Source organism: Phycodurus eques, chromosome 21, assembly GCF_024500275.1.
Source record: "Phycodurus eques isolate BA_2022a chromosome 21, UOR_Pequ_1.1, whole genome shotgun sequence".
NCBI classification, from domain to species: Eukaryota; Metazoa; Chordata; class Actinopteri; order Syngnathiformes; family Syngnathidae; genus Phycodurus; species Phycodurus eques.
This window is the reverse complement of record NC_084545.1, coordinates 5,249,818-5,270,081: the sequence shown is the minus strand read 5'-3', so window position 1 is coordinate 5,270,081 and position 20,264 is coordinate 5,249,818. Positions and strand designations below refer to the sequence as shown.

General features: G+C 42.9%; 2 protein-coding genes across 5 annotated transcripts; one reads left to right on the top strand and one right to left on the bottom strand.

Moving 5' to 3' along the window:
- Positions 1–131: 131 nt before the first annotated feature.
- Positions 132–11,905, top strand: ccdc191 (coiled-coil domain containing 191). The gene is made up of 17 exons (XM_061666725.1): positions 132–279; positions 962–1,000; positions 1,213–1,348; positions 1,428–1,556; positions 1,801–1,979; positions 2,721–2,899; positions 4,692–4,836; positions 4,903–5,093; positions 5,568–5,787; positions 6,678–7,048; positions 7,499–7,584; positions 7,687–7,769; positions 7,838–7,927; positions 8,164–8,307; positions 9,451–9,603; positions 10,152–10,306; positions 11,309–11,905. The coding sequence occupies exons 1-17, from the start codon at positions 190–192 to the stop codon at positions 11,448–11,450; spliced, it is 2,532 nt and encodes an 843-aa protein (XP_061522709.1). The 5' UTR covers positions 132–189; the 3' UTR covers positions 11,451–11,905.
- zdhhc23b (zinc finger DHHC-type palmitoyltransferase 23b) lies at positions 11,497–20,163 on the bottom strand. 4 transcript variants are annotated; one of them, XR_009767395.1, is made up of 7 exons: positions 19,939–20,163; positions 19,194–19,440; positions 18,484–18,623; positions 16,384–16,983; positions 15,488–15,655; positions 13,852–14,231; positions 11,497–12,721 (listed from the first exon to the last, which is right to left on the bottom strand). XR_009767395.1 is itself a non-coding variant. In XM_061666722.1 (7 exons), the coding sequence occupies exons 2-7, from the start codon at positions 19,377–19,379 to the stop codon at positions 12,685–12,687; spliced, it is 1,377 nt and encodes a 458-aa protein (XP_061522706.1). In that variant the 5' UTR covers positions 19,380–19,440; positions 19,939–20,163; the 3' UTR covers positions 11,497–12,684. The 4 variants fall into 4 exon arrangements, 3 of the variants coding, with proteins under 3 accessions (XP_061522706.1, XP_061522708.1, XP_061522707.1); XM_061666722.1 differs by having other exon boundaries at positions 13,986–14,231; XM_061666724.1 differs by lacking the exon at positions 19,194–19,440 and having other exon boundaries at positions 13,986–14,231.
- Positions 20,164–20,264: the final 101 nt, after the last annotated feature.

Genomic DNA, 20,264 nt, shown 5'->3' with positions numbered 1-20,264 from the left:
GAGTCCAAACATGCAATGCTGTCGTGACAAAACGTGTCAAATGACTACATTACCCACAATCCCTTGTGAACATCTTGCACTATTTGTTGTGTCTTTTGGGATCATAGAGCTCAACTTTTCTGGACACTACCGATGGCAAGTCAGAGACAATACTGAAATATATAATGTTTTATTGTATCTTCATAACAGATGGACGCATTACCCGGCCCCGAGCTTCACTTGTTGAGGTGTAGGAAGAGCATTGGCAAGAATACAACAACAAAACCAACAGCATCCAAGGTATGTGTCTGCCATACTGAACATACTATATATCATACTAAAACCATTCTTTTAAAATAATCAATTCTCCTCAACACATAATCTGATCTATAAAGGAAACCCCAAAGGATTATTAAATTGAATTAATGTGACATTTATGGTTTCCCAGCTAATCTGTTGATTTGAGGTGACAGGCTAAGATTTCTCAGGAATTAATCTGCCAACATTGGTCCAAAATGTCTGTGAGCTTTGTCGTAACCGGTTAAGAAGGCATTTTCTTTTTCAGCTCGTCCTAAATTAAACTCAAAGCTTCCATTTTTGCAATCCCTGACAATTGGTGACCTGATATAAATGGAGTCGAATCCCATTTTGGGCCCCAAACCCAAGTTTGTGAACACAACTAACCATTTTAATGAAATGTGAACTGGTTGATCGAAAAGTTGGCAAATACTGGCTTCAACTGAGAGTCATAGCAAACCAACAGGAATGGGGGGGGGGGGGGGGGGGTGGAGAGAGAGAGGAAATAGAAGCATACCAAATTCAAAGAAGTACTTGCAGAAAATGTGAATTTATTGATTTGGAATATGTAGTTTATTGGTCAAAGTTGGTTAATGCAGCCTGAAAAGCCTATCAAGAAACTATTTGCTCTTGCTTGCAAACTCTCAACACGCTTACACTAGATTTGTTTTTGCTTCCATTCCAGAAGCATACGAACAAAGAGGACATCGATCACTGGAGGAAGGTGGGCAGCACTTCTTGTGCATCTTGATTATGTGTGAATTGTGCTCTGTCTCAGCATCTGTTTAGTCCTGGAACAAGCAGTCCACCTGGGGGGGGGGGGGGGGGGGGCATTTGGGCTATTACACCTCCATAAGCATTTGGACTATCTACATCAACATGTCTTATAGATGGCCACTTTCACAACTTTATTCTCTCACTTTCCACATTTGTCAGCGAGTGGAGAAGGCCTCGGAGTTCGCCCTGTCCGAGGTCTTCTTCCCCAGGAGAGCTCAGACGGGAAGCAAGAGCCTGGCCGTGGCCCTACGGAGCTGGGAGCAGCTAAGGGATCACGATGACGCCTACGCCGAAGGTAGGGTTAAACAAATAAATAAATAACGTTGCCATTGAAGTGACAAAGGCTGTGCTAATGATGTGTTCGGGTATCGCAGCTAAGGCCCTGTTGGGAGACTGGATGGACAAGACGTGGAAGCCTGAGCTGGTGACACATGGCCTGACGCATGATAAGGGGAGCCCAGCCACGCCGCCACCCCCTGGCTTCAACTACAACAACTTCAATGGTGAAACATTTTTTAGAATTCCATCTCAAGCAGTAACCTTCTTGACTGAGATGAGTGAAAGATGAAAGTAAAATAAAGTAAAAGTATGTCCTCTATCTTTATCTTCGAAAAATGACTGCAGCTAACTTGAGTCACATACAGTAGTCGTTTGTGTATCTGTCTGTATTATACAAAAAATAAAGAAAACACAAACGGCAAAGCACACTATTGGCGGTGAGCTTGACACGATTTAAGCCGATTTCAGATCTGTACGACCACCTGGCCCAGGAAGAGGAGAACCGTGCCGTCAACAACTTCCTGCAAGACCTGAAGGAGCAGGAAGTGTTGGATGGAGGAATGATGGAGAAGCTGACATCGGACGGCAGAGAAAGTAACAGGACCTTCACAGACCCTGTCATCACAATGGAGGTGCGCCACCAGCAGGTATGTGTCGACCAAATCTGTCATGGTGTTGGAAGAGGGTGCATGGCTAAAAAACTTTAGGAAAGGCTGATTTACACAAATTGTTACTGACTGGAGATTATTATAAAAACGTTCCCCAGACTTGATTTACACCAGGGATTCTCAAACTGTGATGCAGGAGGAGAGGCGTGCACGAGAATAAAAGTACAATTTAAGGGTGCAACGATTAATCGAATAACCTGATTAGATTACAAAAAAAAAGGTCACAGCAAAATCTCTGCCTCGACGCTTAGAAGGAATAAAATGTTTATGCAGTTGCTCGCACCAGTCCATGTAATTTGCTGCTCATGCACTGCCACCCATGTCTCTCACCAGGCCAGGCTCTGCCTTTTTAAGACATGCACACTCAAAGTCGCAGATACTACAGTAGAACTTGAGGATGGTGACCCCAAATAGACAAAAATAATACCTGCACCTCACACGCACGCTATTGTGTTTCATAATGCAAAATAAATTCTACCCGATCGATTAATCAAAGGGATAATCGGTAGAATAATTGATCCTAAAAATATTCGATGATTGCAGCCCTATTGCAATGTCGTTCTGGTATATTAATTACATATTTACATTGTTTTTACTAAGTGATATTTTGATAAAAAAATTTGTGATGGGGATAAGGCTGCGACGGCTTTGTCGATGTGTTGATGAGGCTGCATGGCTTAGCATTTTTAGAGAAAAACATTCACTTTGTGTGTGAAAAAGGTGCGTGAGAACAGGGCCCTCTGCACAGAGGAGGCCAAGAAGAGGCGAGACCAAGAGCAAGAGGAGAGGAAGAGGCAGGGGTCCATTAGGAGGCAGCAGGAGAGGGTGCAGCAGGAGATTGTCAAGATGCGGAGGCAGAGGGAGGAGAGGAAAGGCCTGGAACAGTGGCTCAGACACAGGTAACGCAATCACGGCAGTAAAATAAAATGAAAATTGAAATTACAAAAACTTTTAATCATCCATAGGTCTGAATATGAGTGTGAATGGTTGTTTGTCTATGTATGCCCTGCTATTGACTGGTGACTAGTCTAGGGTGTATCCTTCTTCTCCACGCGCGACACTAATAAGGATGTGGTATAGAAAGTGGATGAAAATGAAAAGAAATGAAATAAAATAATCAAGTCAAACAAAGTAAAACAAAAACAACACCAAATTAGATAAAATGGTAATGTCAAAATAAAATAATCAAGTAAAATAAAATAGTCAAGTCAAAATAAAATACTAAATTAAAATAAGTTAAAATAAAATAGCAAACTCAAAATAAAATAATCAAGTCATGTTCAACAAAGTAAAACAAACTAAAATAGTAAAGTAAAAATAAAAACAAGTCAAGTCAAAGAAAAATATAAAACAATCAAGTCAGGTAAAACGATTGTCAAAAGAAAATATTCAAGTAAAAATTAAATTTAAAAATGTAGTTAAAACAAAGTAAAACAAAAAACAAACTCAAACCAAATCCAATCAAATCAAATAAAGTAAACAAAAGAACAATTAAGTATCCATCCATTTTCTGAGCCGCTTCTCCTCACTAGGGTCGCGGGCGTGCCGGAGCCTATCCCAGCTAACATCGGGCAGGAGGCGGGGTACACCCTCAACCGGTTGCCAGCCAATCGCAGGGCACATACAAACAAACAACCATTCGCACTCACAGTCACACATACGGGCAATTTTAGAGTTGTCAATTAACCTACCATGCAAGTTTTGGGGATGTGGGAGGAAACCGGAGTGCCCGGATAAAACCCACGCAATCACGGGGATAAACATGCAAACTCCACACAGGCGGGGCCGGGGATTGAACCCCGGTCCTCAGAACTGTGAGGCAGACGCTCTAACCAGTCGTCCACCGTGCCATCAAAATTAAGTAGTAAAGTGAAAATAAAATTATCAAACCAATTAAAATTAAAAAATTACTTTTAAAAACGCTATAGAAAATGGATCATAGTCAAAATTAAATTATCAAGCCAAGTAAAATGAAATAACTTTGAAAAGCGCTAGAGAAAATGGATGAATGGATACATTAAATTTATATGAAGTTAAGGAGACAGTGACAGATAATCCAGTTTCTAATTAATGTACTATCTCGCTGTGTGTTAGCATTTCACCAGTTCTTATTAGAAAGAGTACCTGAATTCAGGGCAAGATCTTTATCAAGTGGTATTAACGCTTTCTGTGGTTACGCTATACGTTACCATACGAAGTGCCAGCATGTTAGCATTTAATCAAGCCTAAATTTATATAGTCCCGAAATACAGGGCAAGACGTAAAATATGTATTGCCTTGCCACTTCCTCTGCTCAGGTCTCTAGTCTACTATATGTAACATACCAAATACTAGCATGTTAGCATTACACCAATTCTCATGAGAAATAGTATCAGAATACAGTAAGATTTAAACTCCTTATCAATCTGTTTTGGAACTTTTGTTACTCGGGTTGCCATCTTGCTATATGCTAGCATAGCAGCTGTTAGCATGCTAGTATTTTGTCAATTCTCCTCAATATAGTGCTTGAATACAAGGCTAGATGTAAAATCAGTATCGATCTGTCTTGACATTTGCTGTTACTCAGGTTTCTATCTTTTGCTAGATGTTAGCATTGTATCAGTTCTCATTTTAAGTAGTGCTTGACTGCAGAGCAAGATGTAAAATCACCAATCTGCCTTTGTACTTGCCTACACTATGCTGCTCTCACAGGGAAAGACTGGAACGTCAACGAGCGGCCAAAAGCCTCCAGCCAGCTCCTTCATCACCTACCATGCAGCAGCAGCCGCCAGAAGAGAACATGCAACGGCATGAAGAAAAGAAAGTTGAAATCTTTGTTCACCTGCATAACCTGAAGGTTAGTTAATGGTGATGCCTTTGAGTGGGCGTGGAGCTTGCTGCATATTTACTGTTGGTGTGGCAGTGTCTCCAGAGGCGTTTCTCACATTGGTACTCGGTGGTGATGGAGAGGAGGCTGCGTACGGGTAAGGCCAAGGCGCTATGCGACTGGAGGAGGCAGCTCCGGGCCTGGCGAGCATGGCGTGCCGTCATGTGGGTGGGACGAAATCAGCGGGAGGTGTCGAGGACAGAGGAGGAGCTCCGCACTGAAAACAGGCATAAAAAAAATTCACATTTTTTTTTTCTCCTCGTTCCGAAACTCTTAAGATTGCACAAAATGCTGCCGGAGCCCTGTCGAAATAGGAAAGTAGTAATTGGTGTCAAAGAAGTACGTTGAAGTGATGCATCTCGACTGAGAGACATGCTTCATCGGGGAGGAGCTAAGTTTAGCCTGAGTTGTTAGCGGAGGTTACAGAGTCTCCACCACACATGCTACATGTGCAACTAGGATGCATTTTTTTTCTAAATCAAATAATCTGTACGCCATTTATTTTCAAGGGTAATGTTGTAAAATGATTTGATATGATAATAAAACTGTTTTGTGATTGTAGTCTGTGATATATTTACACTTTAAACCTTTAATATAAGGAATTGTAAAAAATGTTAACCCCATAGTTCCTTTAATTGTGCCAATACTTTTGTCCATATTGCGTATCCATCATACTATAATAACATATCGCCTTCCTCCAGACAACGGCAGCTGGCCGAGGAAAACGACCGGAAGCGGTTGCTACGGCGATGCCTGCACGAGTGGCAGCTGTGGTGCCGGCAGGAGCGCGACCAACACGAGCTTCTGGCCCAGCAGCAGGAGACCCGCCGCAAGATGGCCGCCTTGATCAGCGCAGCCGCGTCAGGCCACTTCAAACCCCCGGAGATGCTGACCAGTGACCCGCCTGAGAGCACTGGGAAGGTACGGGCCACTCAAAATGACTGTAATGGGTATTTTGTCCATATTATCAGCTATTGTAGTAGCACGCACCTTCTAACCTTGCACCAGATGACCCAAATGTGTCAACTGTACAATTTTCCCCAACTCTGAAAGCAGCTTAAGAGGTGAGCTGTGTATATTAAGGGCAGGACGGCGCACGGAGCAGATGGAAATATGGCTCCGGTATATGAAATAAGAGGTGAAAGGATAGTGGAACAGAGCTCGGGGGACATAAGGAAGCGGAGAGCGGGAGATGAAGTTTCACGATGTAGAGGTCAGTGTGGAGGTTGCGCTCATAATCAGGTTTGCGCTGGTTATCTGTGTGGATTCTGAGCTAGAGGGGGTTTGGGTACAGAGGGCTGACGAAGTAATGGAGGAGTGACACTCTACATGGAGATTGTTTTAGTTCAGACCTTGTGGCAGGCTGGATTGACTGTATGATGAAGTGGGTTTTCATTGTCTAAAAGTAACGTTTCACACCATTTGTCCAAATAAGATTTGTCAATACACTGTTAACAATAAAACACTCCAGATACAACATGTATTATCATTACATTGACTGACACTTTTATCAGCTCTGAAGTAGAAAGAGAAGTGAGTCCAGGTAGCGGAACACGCAATGTAAGTGCAAATAGAACATTCTGAAATGAACTTTAGTCTGTCCGAAAAGTCGACCTAAAATTGAACAAGAAGAAAATAAACACTCCGAGTTAATTTCATCAAAAAGGACCAAATTCAGTTGTTGATTTAAAAAAAATCTATTGTATCTGGACCATGTTTGCACAGATTGAGCAAATCACTCCACAACCTTAGGGGACCTCAAACTGTTTCAAAAAGTGAACCAAAAGAAAATGGAGTTTTATTTTTGTAAGTCTTTTTGTTGTGACGTGCTGGATGATCCCCAGAAGCCCATCAATACACGCCATCGTAAAACCCCTGGGGCTACTCGGGCTCAATCCAGCACCCGCGAGGAAGCGTTAACCACTGCGGAGGCCCAGCTCAGAGACGACGACGCAGACAAGGCCGAATACGACGGCGACTTAACCGGCCCAAAGACAAAGAACTTGCACGGAAGCCGCTTCGAAAACCGCCACGCCGTGCAGAAGAAGATCATCATGCAGCAGAAGAGACAGCTCAAGGAGCAACAGGAGGAGATCGCAAAGCTCAAGCGGGAGAAGGTCATGTCCGCCTGGGAGCAGGAGGCGCTTAAGAATGCAGCCTCCATACAGACGTCACAGCCAAGGTGGGATTTTTATTTTTTTATTTTTTTTACGGCAGGTCGTCAATCCTCAGGGCAACCAGTTTTTAAAAAACGGGTCCAGGGTGCCACTTCGCCTCAACGAAGACTTATGACCAGTAACAAAATGGCATGATTGATGCCAAGGCCTGAGGTTCCTTAAATTGGAAATTGGCATTTCAGTACACCCAACAGTTAAGTCATGGGGGGTTAAGTTCCCACAGTTTAAATTCCATTCCTGGCTGTGTGGACCTTTCACAAGATTTCTAGCTGTCATACAAAGGTTAAAAACTTAAAATACAGTATGTTGTAAATGGGGTGTGTGGCCCTGCTTTCATAAGGGGGATCCACAAACTCTGTCAGAATATTGAAGTGGGTGCAGGCATAATTTAAAACGTCAAGACAAAGAGGCAAGGTAATCCCGCCACGTCTCCAACAAGCTTGCCACTGTTGCAGAGCGCCAACGGAACCGGTTGAATCCGACGGCCCCGGCGCATCCCACCGGCAAAACCCAACTCCGCAGACATGCCCAATCATCTCAGGTCAGTCCTTCACATTGCAGACAGTGACATTCTACAGACATTTATGTCTCAAAGAGATGGATGCAAACCTCTGTTTTATCATATAAATACCTGTGTTTCCAGCCATGGAGGAGCGAGCCCGCGTCCGTGCTGAGCGGAAGAAGCAAAATGAGGAACTCAAGAGGGTGAAGGAAGAAGAAAAACAGGTGAGAGTGAGGCAAGAGTCGAACATAGACCGTTAGAATGTTTTTATCACGGGGGCTGTTTCATTCAGGCCGAGATCAGGGCTGCCGAAGAGCAGAAGCTGAGGGAGGAGGAGGTGGAGAAAGCCCTGAAGTGGGAGGAGAGAATGCTGGCCAGGATGGTGAGATGCTCTGTGGAAGGCCGGATGGAATACAAGGGGGTCCTGGGTTTACAGTGGCATCGCCATTTTGAGGTTACAAACGACACGCAATGAACTATAGAGTATAGGGTACGTCGTGTCAACGCAGCACAAAAAGGCACGCTCAACTAACTGAAAAATTAACTGGTAAAGTCACTGACAAACTTAACGAAAGACCTTACTAATGAATGATTGATCCCTGCTGCTTTGTTGTGTAGAAGAAAGAGGAGAAACTGAGGCAAATGAAACAACAGCAGCAACTGCTGGATCGGGCCCGTCACCACGACGACAGAAAAGTGCTACGTCATCGAGGCCTGGCGCCATGGAAACGCCTAATAGAGCTCAAGCAGGCCAACGCAGAGGTACATTTTTTTTTTTCTTTTTAATTGGCAGTACACTGTCGTCTATATACTTAAACTTTGAGGGTCTTATTTTATACAGCACGTTAGAGGATTTTTTACCTCCAAGCTCCAATTATACACAACAACCATTTGAATAATAAAATCCTCGCAGAGTTGGACATGAATTCAAATGCAGCATCTGTTTACATGCGTGCTTGTGTGTGCATGTGTGCTAGCTGGAAATCAAACAAGTGATGCGTCTTTGTTGTTGTGGAAAAGACTGCAAGTTTGGGGGGCTTTGGACATCTATTGGAGATAATCTTATCTCACAACTATAAAGCCAGTTTAGTCGTCTGTCTGCGTGCGATAATAAATGTTAATCCGATTTTAAACTTGAAGTGTCTTGTTGGAAAATCCTATTTTTATGAAATTGAATTATGTGTCATAATTATTCATGCTGAGCATCCCATCCGATTAAAGCTAATATCTGGATAATGGTGAGAAATTAGCAAGCGTTGGCAAAAATCAAGGAAATACTTTTGTAACATTTAATAGATATTTAATATATAATTATTTGTATTAAATATATTAATATTTTACAAATGTAATAATGCTATTATAAAATGTATAATTATATATACTATAATGACACACATAAGATGATGGAGGTAATAATGTTAGGCAATTTATCACCATCATTTCTTTCTAACTTTACAGTGGGTGCTATTGTGACTTTTTGGAGGGAGGGGGTCATGTGGGCGACACCTAAAATATGCTGAACAAAAATACAATACATTTTATAGTGGCTTCTCCCAGTACAGTAAAACTGCATATTTTAAAGTGACCTTTTATTATGGGCAGCCTAAGGCATCTAAGCAATAATCATGCTGTCTAATCAGCATCTTGATATGATACACCGATGAAGTGAATGGATTACCTCAGCAAAAGAGAACTGCTCACTAATTTGTGAACAAAACTTGAGAGAAATGGGCCTTTTGAGTACACATAAGGTCGAAGCTCTTTTGAATTCAGTGTTGCATTTATATTTTTGCTCAGTCGTCTGTACGTGCATTTTCGCCAGAAATCTCATAAGCTAATAGTAGCACTTGGCATTTTTTCATACCCCTCCATTGTTTCTGTCTAATTCCCTTTATCGCCCGCCAGCTAGCCGAGAGTCATCACTCGGACTCCCTCCTGAGGCGATGCGCTCTGCGATGGCGCCAGTCCGCCAGAGAAGCTCTGTCTGAGAAGGAAACCCGTGCTGACCGACTGCATCAGCGACTCCTACTCAGGAGGAGCTTAAACTGCTGGAAAAGAGTGTGTATGCACACACACACACACACACACACACACACGCAGAGACTTAATCAGGATTGCAGTGTCCATCGTCTGGCAGTGACTAATCTCCACACTGCCTGCACTCCATATGTTGTTCCCTATGTGAGAAAATAAGTTCCGCTTGGACTTCCTGGTTAATACATGTTTATAACTTTACTGAGGAATTTTCCCGAGTCTTGAATGAATCTAAATAATGTAGGAGTACTGAAACAGTGACTAGGTCAGTCTTTCAGCAAATAATGGACAGTTTAAGTTCTCGCTAAAAATAAATCAACGAATGCCAAACCGCGTCTATGTGGGAGGGTTCACTGGACTTAACATTGTTACCATGATCGTAGTTTCAGGGTTGTCTACACAAATTCGTCCATCCATTTACTATCCCACTTGTCCTCATTAGACTTACATTCACACCTATGGAGAACCTAATGTGTATGTTTTTGCAATGTGGGAGGAAGCCAGAGTACTGGAGAAAGCCTAATGGATCTCATTAGATTATAAATGATCTCATTTTCCTACCTCCATGGAAGCTGGAAGACCTGCGGTTACTTCAGGAGGAACAAGCAGATAGCTTCTGTCGCGCCCACACGCTCAGGAGGTTCCTACGCGCTCTGCTGGACCACGTGACCCAGGAGAAGAGGCTAGCGCTGGAACATCAGGAGATGGCCGAGGGGCACGACAACAGGTCTGGAACTACGCTTTCACCTGGAACTCTGTGTAGTTTGTAGTTAGTCAGAAAAGCAATAATTGTCACCTCTAGATGATGATAAATGAGAGTTTGGATTAAAACCCCATTTATTTGCTACAGAGATTCCAGATTCTATGCGGTCAGTTAGGTTGGTAAGCACGCGTAACGTTTTGCTGCTGGCAGCGTGCCACCATAACAATGTATTTTGATTAAATGCATTTGCATAAGACAAACGAAGAGTCATAAAGTGTGGGCCATAAATTGGGGGAATTTTCTTTTTTTTTAATCCCCCGAATTTGAAAGTTTGCTCACTTAAAAGAAATTAACTAACTTTTTTTATGGTTGATAATTAATGGTGATTATGGTAAATGGGAAGAATATCAGAATAACACAAGTTAGGAGGAAACTCAAAACTTGAGCTCCCTCCACAGGTTTTCTATAGGGTTGAAGTCTGAAGACTCACTAGGACACTACTTTGTTGCCCTAGTAGTTTACACCTCACAAAAGGTTAGGAATGTAGGGCCTTCAGTTGAAATTGCAGGGTGAACCTAAAATGCGCCTTCTGTATATCACCTTCAATGTACTTACTGTAATTAAAACCAGTTATTACTATTAACGCTAAAAATGGAAATGCTAGCAAATGCGAAGATAATGATCCACAAATTATGTAGTAGTAGTGATGCTTTTATTATTGGATTTACATCTGGCAAGCTGTTTTCCCTGCATTTAACAGTAAATCAAAATGCCATTTCTATTTACCTCTAGAATTATTTACACAAATTGTTGTATTGCTGTTCAAATAAATTTTTTAAACTTTACATCAATGTGGCCAGCCTTGCCAGTTAACATGGATATTTGACTTCTAAGGCCGTCAATGGCAGTGAATGTGTTTTAATACCCCACTCCGTAATGTGAAATCTCATTAAGGTATCGTCAAGGGACCAGAACCATTCAGTTTCATAAGGCCGTCGTTTTTTGTTTTTTTTGTGTTGACTTCAGAGCGGTGCAACGACGATGCTTCCTTGCCTGGAGGCTCCTTCCGCGTCTGCAGCGCAAGGAAAGGGAGCGCGAGGAGCGGCGGGAGAGGCTTTGCAGGAAGGTGACGGAGGTGTTGCCTACTTTCTGGTTACGTCCTCTGTGAAAAGCCCAGCAGCGGAGGAACTCACAAACGTCTCAGTAACACAGCAAGTCGTCAATCATTTATTGAGAAATAAATAACGTACACACAGTTAAAGCCATACAATGTCAAGGAGTCCAAGTCCAATGTTACATCAACCATTGAAAAACAAAAAGAGGTCTTCAGTTGTTGGTTTTTTTTTTGTCAAAACTGACATTCTTTCCAACATTGTCCTTATTTTCTAAAATAATAAGACATCGATCTCAATTACAAAATAAGGCAAGAGTTGTATCGCAATAGCCTAAAGTTGTTTGCAGTTTCCCCGTGTTTGTATTAGTTGTGTGTGTTACCAGCTTGTTACGAGTAGTGCTGTCATTTTGTTTGTTTAGGTTGGTGTTCCGTTTATTGACCACCCTGTTCCTTTCCTCACTGTGGTAGTGATAGCAGTTTTCTCAAAGATGCTCTATCGCTAGACTCAGTTTAATAAAAAGATTTGTTCACCTGAACATGACATGCTTCATGATTCAGCCCTGAGGTTCAAATGTACTGAGGAACAGTGCGTCTCCCTGCCATCTCTTCTACAGAGGACATTAAACAACACATAACCATTTCATGTAGCATTTTTCACAATTTATTTTGGTATGCGTTGATGCCCTACCCCCAGCAATCCTGTCCTGTGCAGCTGCATATAATGCACAAGCCAGAAAGCACCCCTGAATACCAGTATGTTATGAGTACTCAGTACTTTTTGCATGATCCTGCTGGGAACAGACAACATAACGGAAAATTTAGAGCAGGGTTGGCCAAACAAGGGCCACAGGTCAGAGGTAAGAAGTGTATCTGAAATTTGTAAAATAGTTAAAATAATTATTTTTAAATGTTGAATTCATTTTAACAATAATTAAGGAGCCAACTATTTAAAACAATAAATGTCTATACATTTTTTAATTTACCATTTTAGATTGTATTATTTCCATTAAATGAATGAACTATTTAAAGAGCTAAATGATGGTCATATGTGGCTAGCCAGCTCTAATTTCCCCACCCCTGATATTGAGTCAACAATGAACCCAACATGTTTTTGGAAAGTAGAAGACCCAGAACATCTTAAGTATTTGTATATTCGTACCTGTCCTCTGCAGAAAAATACTGCGCCTGACTACATGTGGCGTTCTTGTCAGAGGTAGGTATGCCGATCAGGCGTCATGTCGGCGAGATGAAGTCTCTAATGCGGGATGGATGTTGAAATGACTGACTTTCACGCATCACTTGTCGCCTGCGCTCCCTGGATGGCACTGGGGGGGCACAAAAGACAACGTTCAGTGATGAAAGAAAAAGTCAAGGAGATGGCTGATAGATGAAGACTCAGTGGAAAGTGAAAGTTAAAAGTGAATGGATACACAGAAAATATGACATCAGAGCTTGTGGGTGTGAAGCAAGGCATTTATTACTTGATATTCAGTTTAAGCTTCATTTACTAGGACTGTATGCTCTTTGTCCTCAACAGTAACACAATTCGGGCCATTATTACAACAACAAGGGCGCACCAGTGGAATGACTGTCTTACTAGCAATGTTTTTTTTCCCCACTACTGTATGACATATTTATGCTCACTTGTAGGACAACTTTGGCATACTCTTAGGACAACAACGTTATCAAACGAGGCAAAACTGCCTGTCAACTAGTTGACGTGCGCTACTTGTACTACTAGTGAAGCACGAGATGTTAACTGTCCATCCATCCATCCGTTTTCTGAGCCGCTTCTCCTCACTAGGGTCGCGGGCGTGCTGGAGCCTATCCCAGCTGTCATCGGGCAGGAGGCGGGGTACGCCCTGAACTGGTTGCCAGCCAATCGCTAGATGTTAACTAGTATAAATTTATAATGTGAAGTTTTGCCTCACAAGTAGCATGTAGTTGTCCTACTAGTATGCCACAATTGTCCGACTTTATGGAAAGCATTTGAGCATTTATTCAGTATCTTTGATATCCAGCTTAAGGTCCATGTACTAGTACACTCTTTGTCCTCACTAGCAAGACAAGTCAGGGTACTAGAACGACTATGTGTTACTAGTAAAAACTGTTTCCACTAATGTACTTGCATTTCTGCACACTAGTGGGGCATCTTTGGCATACTAGTAAAACAAAAGCAAAACTACTTAGTGGGTAGTGGGAACTACTAGGCGAGTGCATGATGCTCCTAGTGCATGACACATGCCTGCTAGTTGGGCCTAGTAGTGTTACTAGTGCAGCACAGTGGTTTACTAGCGAGGTTTAATCGCATACCAGTAGGCCGCAAGTGGCACCAGTAGTGGAAAAAATGTTAATAGTGAGACACAGTCGTTCTACTAGTGCGCTGAATTTTCTTATTAGTGAAAACAAAGAGCGTACTAGTCCATGGATAATTGATGTCAAGGAAATCCAATACCTGTAAAGGCTCAACCGGCTTTCTATAGAAGTCACCATCACAGCACTGAAGGAATGCAACCGAGGCAAACCGTGCTTGTAAGGCACCATGCTGTCCTCCAGTGGACAAAAGCAGAATAGCGACGCTGCTCTTACACATGCGTCTCTTGGTCCGCCATGGTCAAAAACTCGACCCAGTTGGCGCGCAGGCCTCGCGAGTAGACGCCGGTTTCCACGACGAGCCCGCACAGAGCCCGGCGGCCGGAGCGCTCCCTGACAGCGGCGCGCGCCTCGCGCTCCGTCACGTTGTAGCTGATGTTGAGCAGCTGTGTCAGTAACAGGTGGAGGAGGCCGCACGTCACCGCCGTGCAGTACCAGGCGCAAGTGAAGCACAGGGCGGCACTGAAACACACAAGGAGGCGCCAGTGAGCAACATTAAAATGGCATTATGGCATTATTGTTTAGTTGATTGGGGGGCAGCATGGTGACGAGTGGGTGGCATGCCAGGCGCTACAGTTCCGGGCAGCCGTGGAGGTAAGATCATCACCTGCCACCGTGGGGGACCTAGGTTCAAGACCCCGACCGGACCATCCACCAATATACTCATGTAGTGTCCTTGAGCAAGACACTGATACCCAGAACTGCTCACCGGGCGCTTCAGCTTCCCCCTGCTCCAGTGTGTTCCACTAACAAGTGTGTGTGTGTTCACTGTGATGGGTAAAATGCAGAGAACAAATTTCGCGTGCACACTTGCATGTTCATGACAATAAAGGTGATTCTTCTTCTAATGCTGTATTTGATTGGTTGCGCCCTGGTTAGATGTGCATGGCGATTTGCTCATGTGCCACATGCGCACCGTTTAGTTGTCACGACTGAAACAATTAACCGAATAACTCTATTACAAAAAACAGTCTGCATCGAAGCTTTGCAGGGATCATTTTTGTTGTTATTGTTACTGCAGAGGCACATACCATTTGTACTACGTGCACTTTGCTTTGGCATTATGTGTTGGTATTGTTGTTTAGGAATTCAAAGTCCATTTTTATCAGATTACTCGATTCATCAATAATAATAATCGGGAGAATACTCTGTTCTCAAACTATTTGATAGCTGGTTTAGTCTATTCTATTGAGTGCTGCCACCAAGAGAAAAAAAATATATTTTAGAAAATGGACAGATGTATGCCTTTATGATTGCTCGGATCCCAACCCCGGTCGTTATGGTAACAAAAACTGGTACCATTGGCCCAGCACTATATGGGGCAGACGTGTTAACCACTAGTTCACTCTGCTTCCACTGTTTTAGGACTGCTGGGACTGGGAATTTTTAACTCATTCACTGCCAGCCTTCCCAGTTAACACGGATATTTGACTTCTAAAGCAATCAATGGCAGTGAATGTGTTAATCATTTTTGTGATACCACTGCAAGTTACCAGCTATGGCAAAGTGCAAAAGAGTAAAGATAACAGTAGAACCGTACCTTGTCAGAGGTAGTAGAAATTATATTGTACTAAGTAGCCAGACCGTTACCATTTGAGGAAACGGTCTGGCTACTTAGTACAATATAATCAGTTTAAAATGTTGCTTTAAACATTTTTAAACATGGCAACAAATTGAGTTTACATCATTTTCTATGGGAATTTTTTTTTTTTTTGTACCTGTACTCCTCATAGACTCCTGGGCAGTAGAACAGGGCAGTGAGGACGTTTTGCTCAGGACACACGCTCCGCAGCACCAGGCTGATCCCGTACAAGGACGTGGACAAGAAGAGGACGAGCGTCAACAGGAAGCTGCGGTGGTTAGCTCGGCCCACGCAGTTGTCAATCCTGAGCCGGCCGCCATTTGTGGCGTGGGTAAGGAGGAGTTCATTGGGAGGGGTACACACAAACACATTAGGGGAGACAAAAGACACACTAAAGGGATTAGTATGCTAATTACGTTTTTTTTTTATGTTGCACCATTAATGTGACTTATACATGCACAAAGCAACTGGAAAAAAAGTTTTTTGAGAAGGGAAGTAAATATAAACAATCGTGATAATGTGGTTGCACAAGTGCCCACAGCCTCTTGTAACTAGGGGTGTGACTGTGTTCAAAATCAACCAATCACATTCAAACGCACACTAAATGGGAGTCAGCACACACCTGCCAGCATTTAACATGCCTGTGACTAACCCCAATTAAAGTTCAGATGGTCAAGTAGGCATTTAGCTTGACTTTGAATACAACTGGTTGATTATGAACACAAAATCATCAGTTATAAGAGGGTGTGCACACTTTTGCAACCTCATCATCACAGTTATTTTTAATTCCCTTCTTGAATTTGTTTTTCCCAATTTAGTTGTACAGGTCATAGGTCACAAAGTTGGAAAACATTTTTGAAACGCTCTTAAAAAAAAAGAAAAAAAAAAAAAAAAAGAAAAATAAAAAGAAAAAGCTCCAAAATCTAGCAACAAAGATTGGGATCAATGGATGGAGTCACTGAATTGAATTAAGCAGCGCTAAAGTGGAGAAGACATTCAGGTGAGGAAAGTAGGATGTTCACTGGAACCAACCAGACACAGTGGTGGTCAAGACGCAGCACGCAGACCCCGCATATCCGACAATGTCCCGCCCTGGGGGGCCGTACCACCTGGCACACGGAACACCAGTTCTTCCGGCTGAGATCTGCCTCTTGTGCCCATTCCACCTGCTCTTGGAGAACAGGATCAATCTCTTGGTTTGGCTTCACGACGCCCGGGCCTCTCTTGGTGTGCGCGAGGCTGAGCAGGGTCAGCAGGACCCCCGTGGTTACCACGGCGACCTGAACGGGACCGATGCCCCCACGTGGTACCACTTTCGAGACGAATAAATAGTACATGTACGCCAAGGAAAAGAGTGCCAGGCTGAGGAAAAAAAGCGTCCGGGCTTTTTTGCGGTGGGTGAAGTAGTAGTACCACAGCACCAAGACCGGCAGAGTGATTAGAACCGCCACACCGACCAGGAAGTGGAACGCAGCGAGGTGCAGCAGCGTCGGGAGGAGGACCAGAGGAGGAATGACGGACAGGTCTACTCTTCGGGCGCCGCCCCGGAGCCAGGGGATGCGGAATCGGTCGCTGATGTCGGCAGCCACGTGAGACAGAGACTCTGGATTCTGAGGCTCCCGCTTAAAAAACCTGAAAAACAACAGCGTGTTTTTTATCGACTCGTTGACATGGAACATTTTATTAACTGTACATGTTTTAAGTAACATTAAAGGGGACATACAGTGGTGCCTTGAGATTAGAGTGGCCCGACTTTAGTGATTTTCGAGATACCGGCCATCGCTCTGACATTTTTTTTGTTTTTTTTTGTTTTGCCTTGCCAGCAAAATATTTGAGATGCAAGCGTTGTATGGTGTTAGTGAACTCAACTCAACTCTCTTCACAACAAGCAGCAGTTGGGAAGGTCGTGAACAAGAGGATTCAATGTGTTTATTGCCACTCCCAGTTAAAAGTTTACAGTGAAACTAAACATAAAACAAAGATAAGGACACCTGTATTTAAAAGAACCACATAGCTTATGTGTCCTTTAAGTTAGCATGTGATTGGTAGGTAAAAGGTTAGACTGTAACAGATGCCAGTAAAACATTAATTTTGGACCCCGTTAAATAATCTACTAATTGTTGGACGTCAGATTTGCCCGCATTTCATGAACTAAAATAGCTGCGTCGTAGTCGCATGCCACCCGCCGAACTGTCATGTGCAACAAGCGCAATCTTTCTAGGGAGCTATTAAAGTGTAATAAAGATCACCCCCTTTTGTCCCTGAGTTCTAAGTGTTAAATAATTGCTTTTCTGATGAACATGAATAACGATTAACCCTCCAGATATTAAAGGTCTTGATGTCATAATTGTACCCTAACAGCTAATATGTTATGATTATCACATTGAATGTGATGATACAGTCAGAGTGGCTCTGACCTTCAAATGATGGACTTTTTATCTATGAAATGAATTAAAACTAAACTGTCCCTCTAGCAGAAAAGGGGCCAACAAAATAGAGAATACGAGAAATAGCAATATACAAAAACACACAGTAATAACATAATTAAACAGAAAGTAAAGGATTAAACAGTTTGTGCATCATGATAATTCATGGGTATTGTGTTGCTCCTTTTTGTGAGGGCCTTGGCCACCAGGGGGCCGTATAATACACATACTACATGTAAATTTGATGATAAAGCACAGAACCGTTACAACTAAGCTGCAATAATATTACCCAAGAATAAATGGATGACAGTATCACTGTATGCACGTTTTGCTAGCACTTTTGTGTCAAATACAAGTTGTTCAAAGGTTTAGAATTACTACATTAACGATTACCATTAGGATTAAGCTAGTGACCATTTCTTAAGGCAGTTATATGGTTTGTTTAAAAACACAATGTGCAATTCTCTTTAACGTAACTCAAATATTTGCTCGCAGCTCAAGACAAAAAAAAAAAAACTAAATTAAAAAAAATTGGCCGAGCAACGGTAAGTCAAGGTAACACTAGTATGTATAAAATAATGAACATTTAAGCGGTCTCGCCGGATTTTCATTCTCTTGAGCTCTGATTGGCTGCAGGTTACATCATCGAACACCTTTAGTTTTGTCTTTCAGCCCTGTGATGGATGCACGGCGTCGTCCGGTGTACCTGTCGCAGGCGTCATCCAGGTCCTCACAGTCGCAGCAGCAGGCCGCCACGTGGCTGCGCTTGCCGTGTCTGTTGACATACTCGCAGCAGCACAAATGCTCCTGTTCGTCCTCGTCCCGCCTTCTCTTCATGACTGACAGCTGCACAAACACAGAAGGAGAGTTTTATTAAAGTTAATTATATTTATATTGTGCCACTTAACAGGCGTTATCTCAAGGCACTTTAATCACTAAGCAGGTTAAGAAGCACACTCCTCATACATTAAATGTTTAAACCTTGACTTAAGACTTATTTCTACACTCCACCACCCCATCTCTATTTTGGCCTGTTTTACTGTCACTTCCCCTCTCTGCTCCCCTGCTCGGAGACGGCGCTAGGTGGCGATGAAGGGAGGTGAGGGTGTTTCTGTGAGAACTCTGGGACTCTGCATCGACCGATCGGGACAAGACCTGAGGAGGACCACAGCGTTACCCACTCAGCGTCCATTTCAGCCTGGTCATCCCTCCATTCTTCCGTCATTTCCCCCCCTAAATGGGCTTTCTCTAAGTTTTTTCTTGCCCAGATGGGGAGGGTCAAGAACTTTGAGACTCTTCTCTGATTAGGACTATCTAAATAAACTTCACTTGACTTGACACACCAGGCATTAATGTCGGCTTGAGTTGACTTGCATGCTTCTGGCTAATGTTAGTTAACCTTGTGGATAAACATACCTGTATATTCTCTGTCTGTGTCTTACGCTCCACTTGTTTGTCACTCTCAGTATCTTCTACTGTCACTCTTTCCTGCTCTGTGTGCTCTCCCTGACAACCAGTGTCGCCCAAGCCCTCTGGCTCTCTCTCTCTGGCACTCTCAACTTGTTTTTCTTCAGTTCTCTCACCAGGCGTTGTCTGCCTCATTGTTATTTGTCTTCATGGTGCAGAAATAGGGTAGCAATGTCGCTTTTTTCTCCATTTTGAACTATAGACAAATAGAAATGGAGAGGAATGCACAGCATTGCAGAAACCTAGTCAATAAACGACATTTATTAAGATGGGTTACTGTTATGGACTTGCAGTTTTGTGTTATGGCAAAGTAAAATGGTCGTTGTCACGTGCTGTCCTATGTTGCTATGATCGCGTTTCATAGCAACCGTCATTTATGTTTCTTGATTCTTTGTTTCTGTTGGGGAAACAACTTTAAATTATACCAAATATATGACACATACCATGTTATTTAAGGAAATTTCCCTACAAAGCACAGCAGACAGCGGGAACTTCCTGTACTTCAGCCGCAGCCACCCATTCAAAACGCGACTCAGAAAAGATCAAAACAATTCAGAACTTTCACTTCCTGGTTGTGCCCCTCGTACTTTTAAGCGCTTCTGATATTAACGGTACTCAGCGCGATGATTAATAGTCAATTTTTAACTTTCTATGTTGTTCAAATGACGTCCAAAAATGTGGAATGCAAACATACCCCAACATTGAGCTGTTACATGTCCGTTACTCTTCTCGAGGCAACGGCGGTCGTTTCTGGTGTCGCGTGCGTGGCGGAAGTCGCCAGGCGGTTTAGGAAGTTTGAATAATTGTATTATGAGTGTTGTTTAATGAGTGTTTTTGAGTCCTGGGGTTCTAAATCTTTTAGGGTTCTGGTTGGATACAACGACGGTTTAGTTTTGCTTGCCTCGTCTGTGTCGCACTGGTGACGTCACAAAAATAAACCTTGCCCCCAGGGACTACAGCGCATGCGTGAAATATTACGTCGCCACTAACTTTATTACGTCATCCATGCAGGTAAAAATA

Bases quoted from the DNA above. Each gene is read 5' to 3' on its own strand.
- zdhhc23b (XM_061666722.1), bottom strand. From the start codon at position 19,379: ATGAGGCAGACAACGCCTGGTGAGAGAACTGAAGAAAAACAAGTTGAG. The intron at 18,624-19,193 runs GTATGTTTATCC...GTGTTTGTGCAG, and splicing joins CACAGACAGAGAATATACAG to CTGTCAGTCATGAAGAGAAG. The intron at 12,722-13,985 runs GTAAGAGCAGCG...GTGCCCCCCCAG, and splicing joins GCGGACCAAGAGACGCATGT to TGCCATCCAGGGAGCGCAGG.
- ccdc191 (XM_061666725.1), top strand. From the start codon at position 190: ATGGACGCATTACCCGGCCCCGAGCTTCACTTGTTGAGGTGTAGGAAG. The intron at 1,557-1,800 runs GTGAAACATTTT...AGCCGATTTCAG, and splicing joins CAACTACAACAACTTCAATG to ATCTGTACGACCACCTGGCC. The intron at 1,980-2,720 runs GTATGTGTCGAC...TGTGTGAAAAAG, and splicing joins TGGAGGTGCGCCACCAGCAG to GTGCGTGAGAACAGGGCCCT.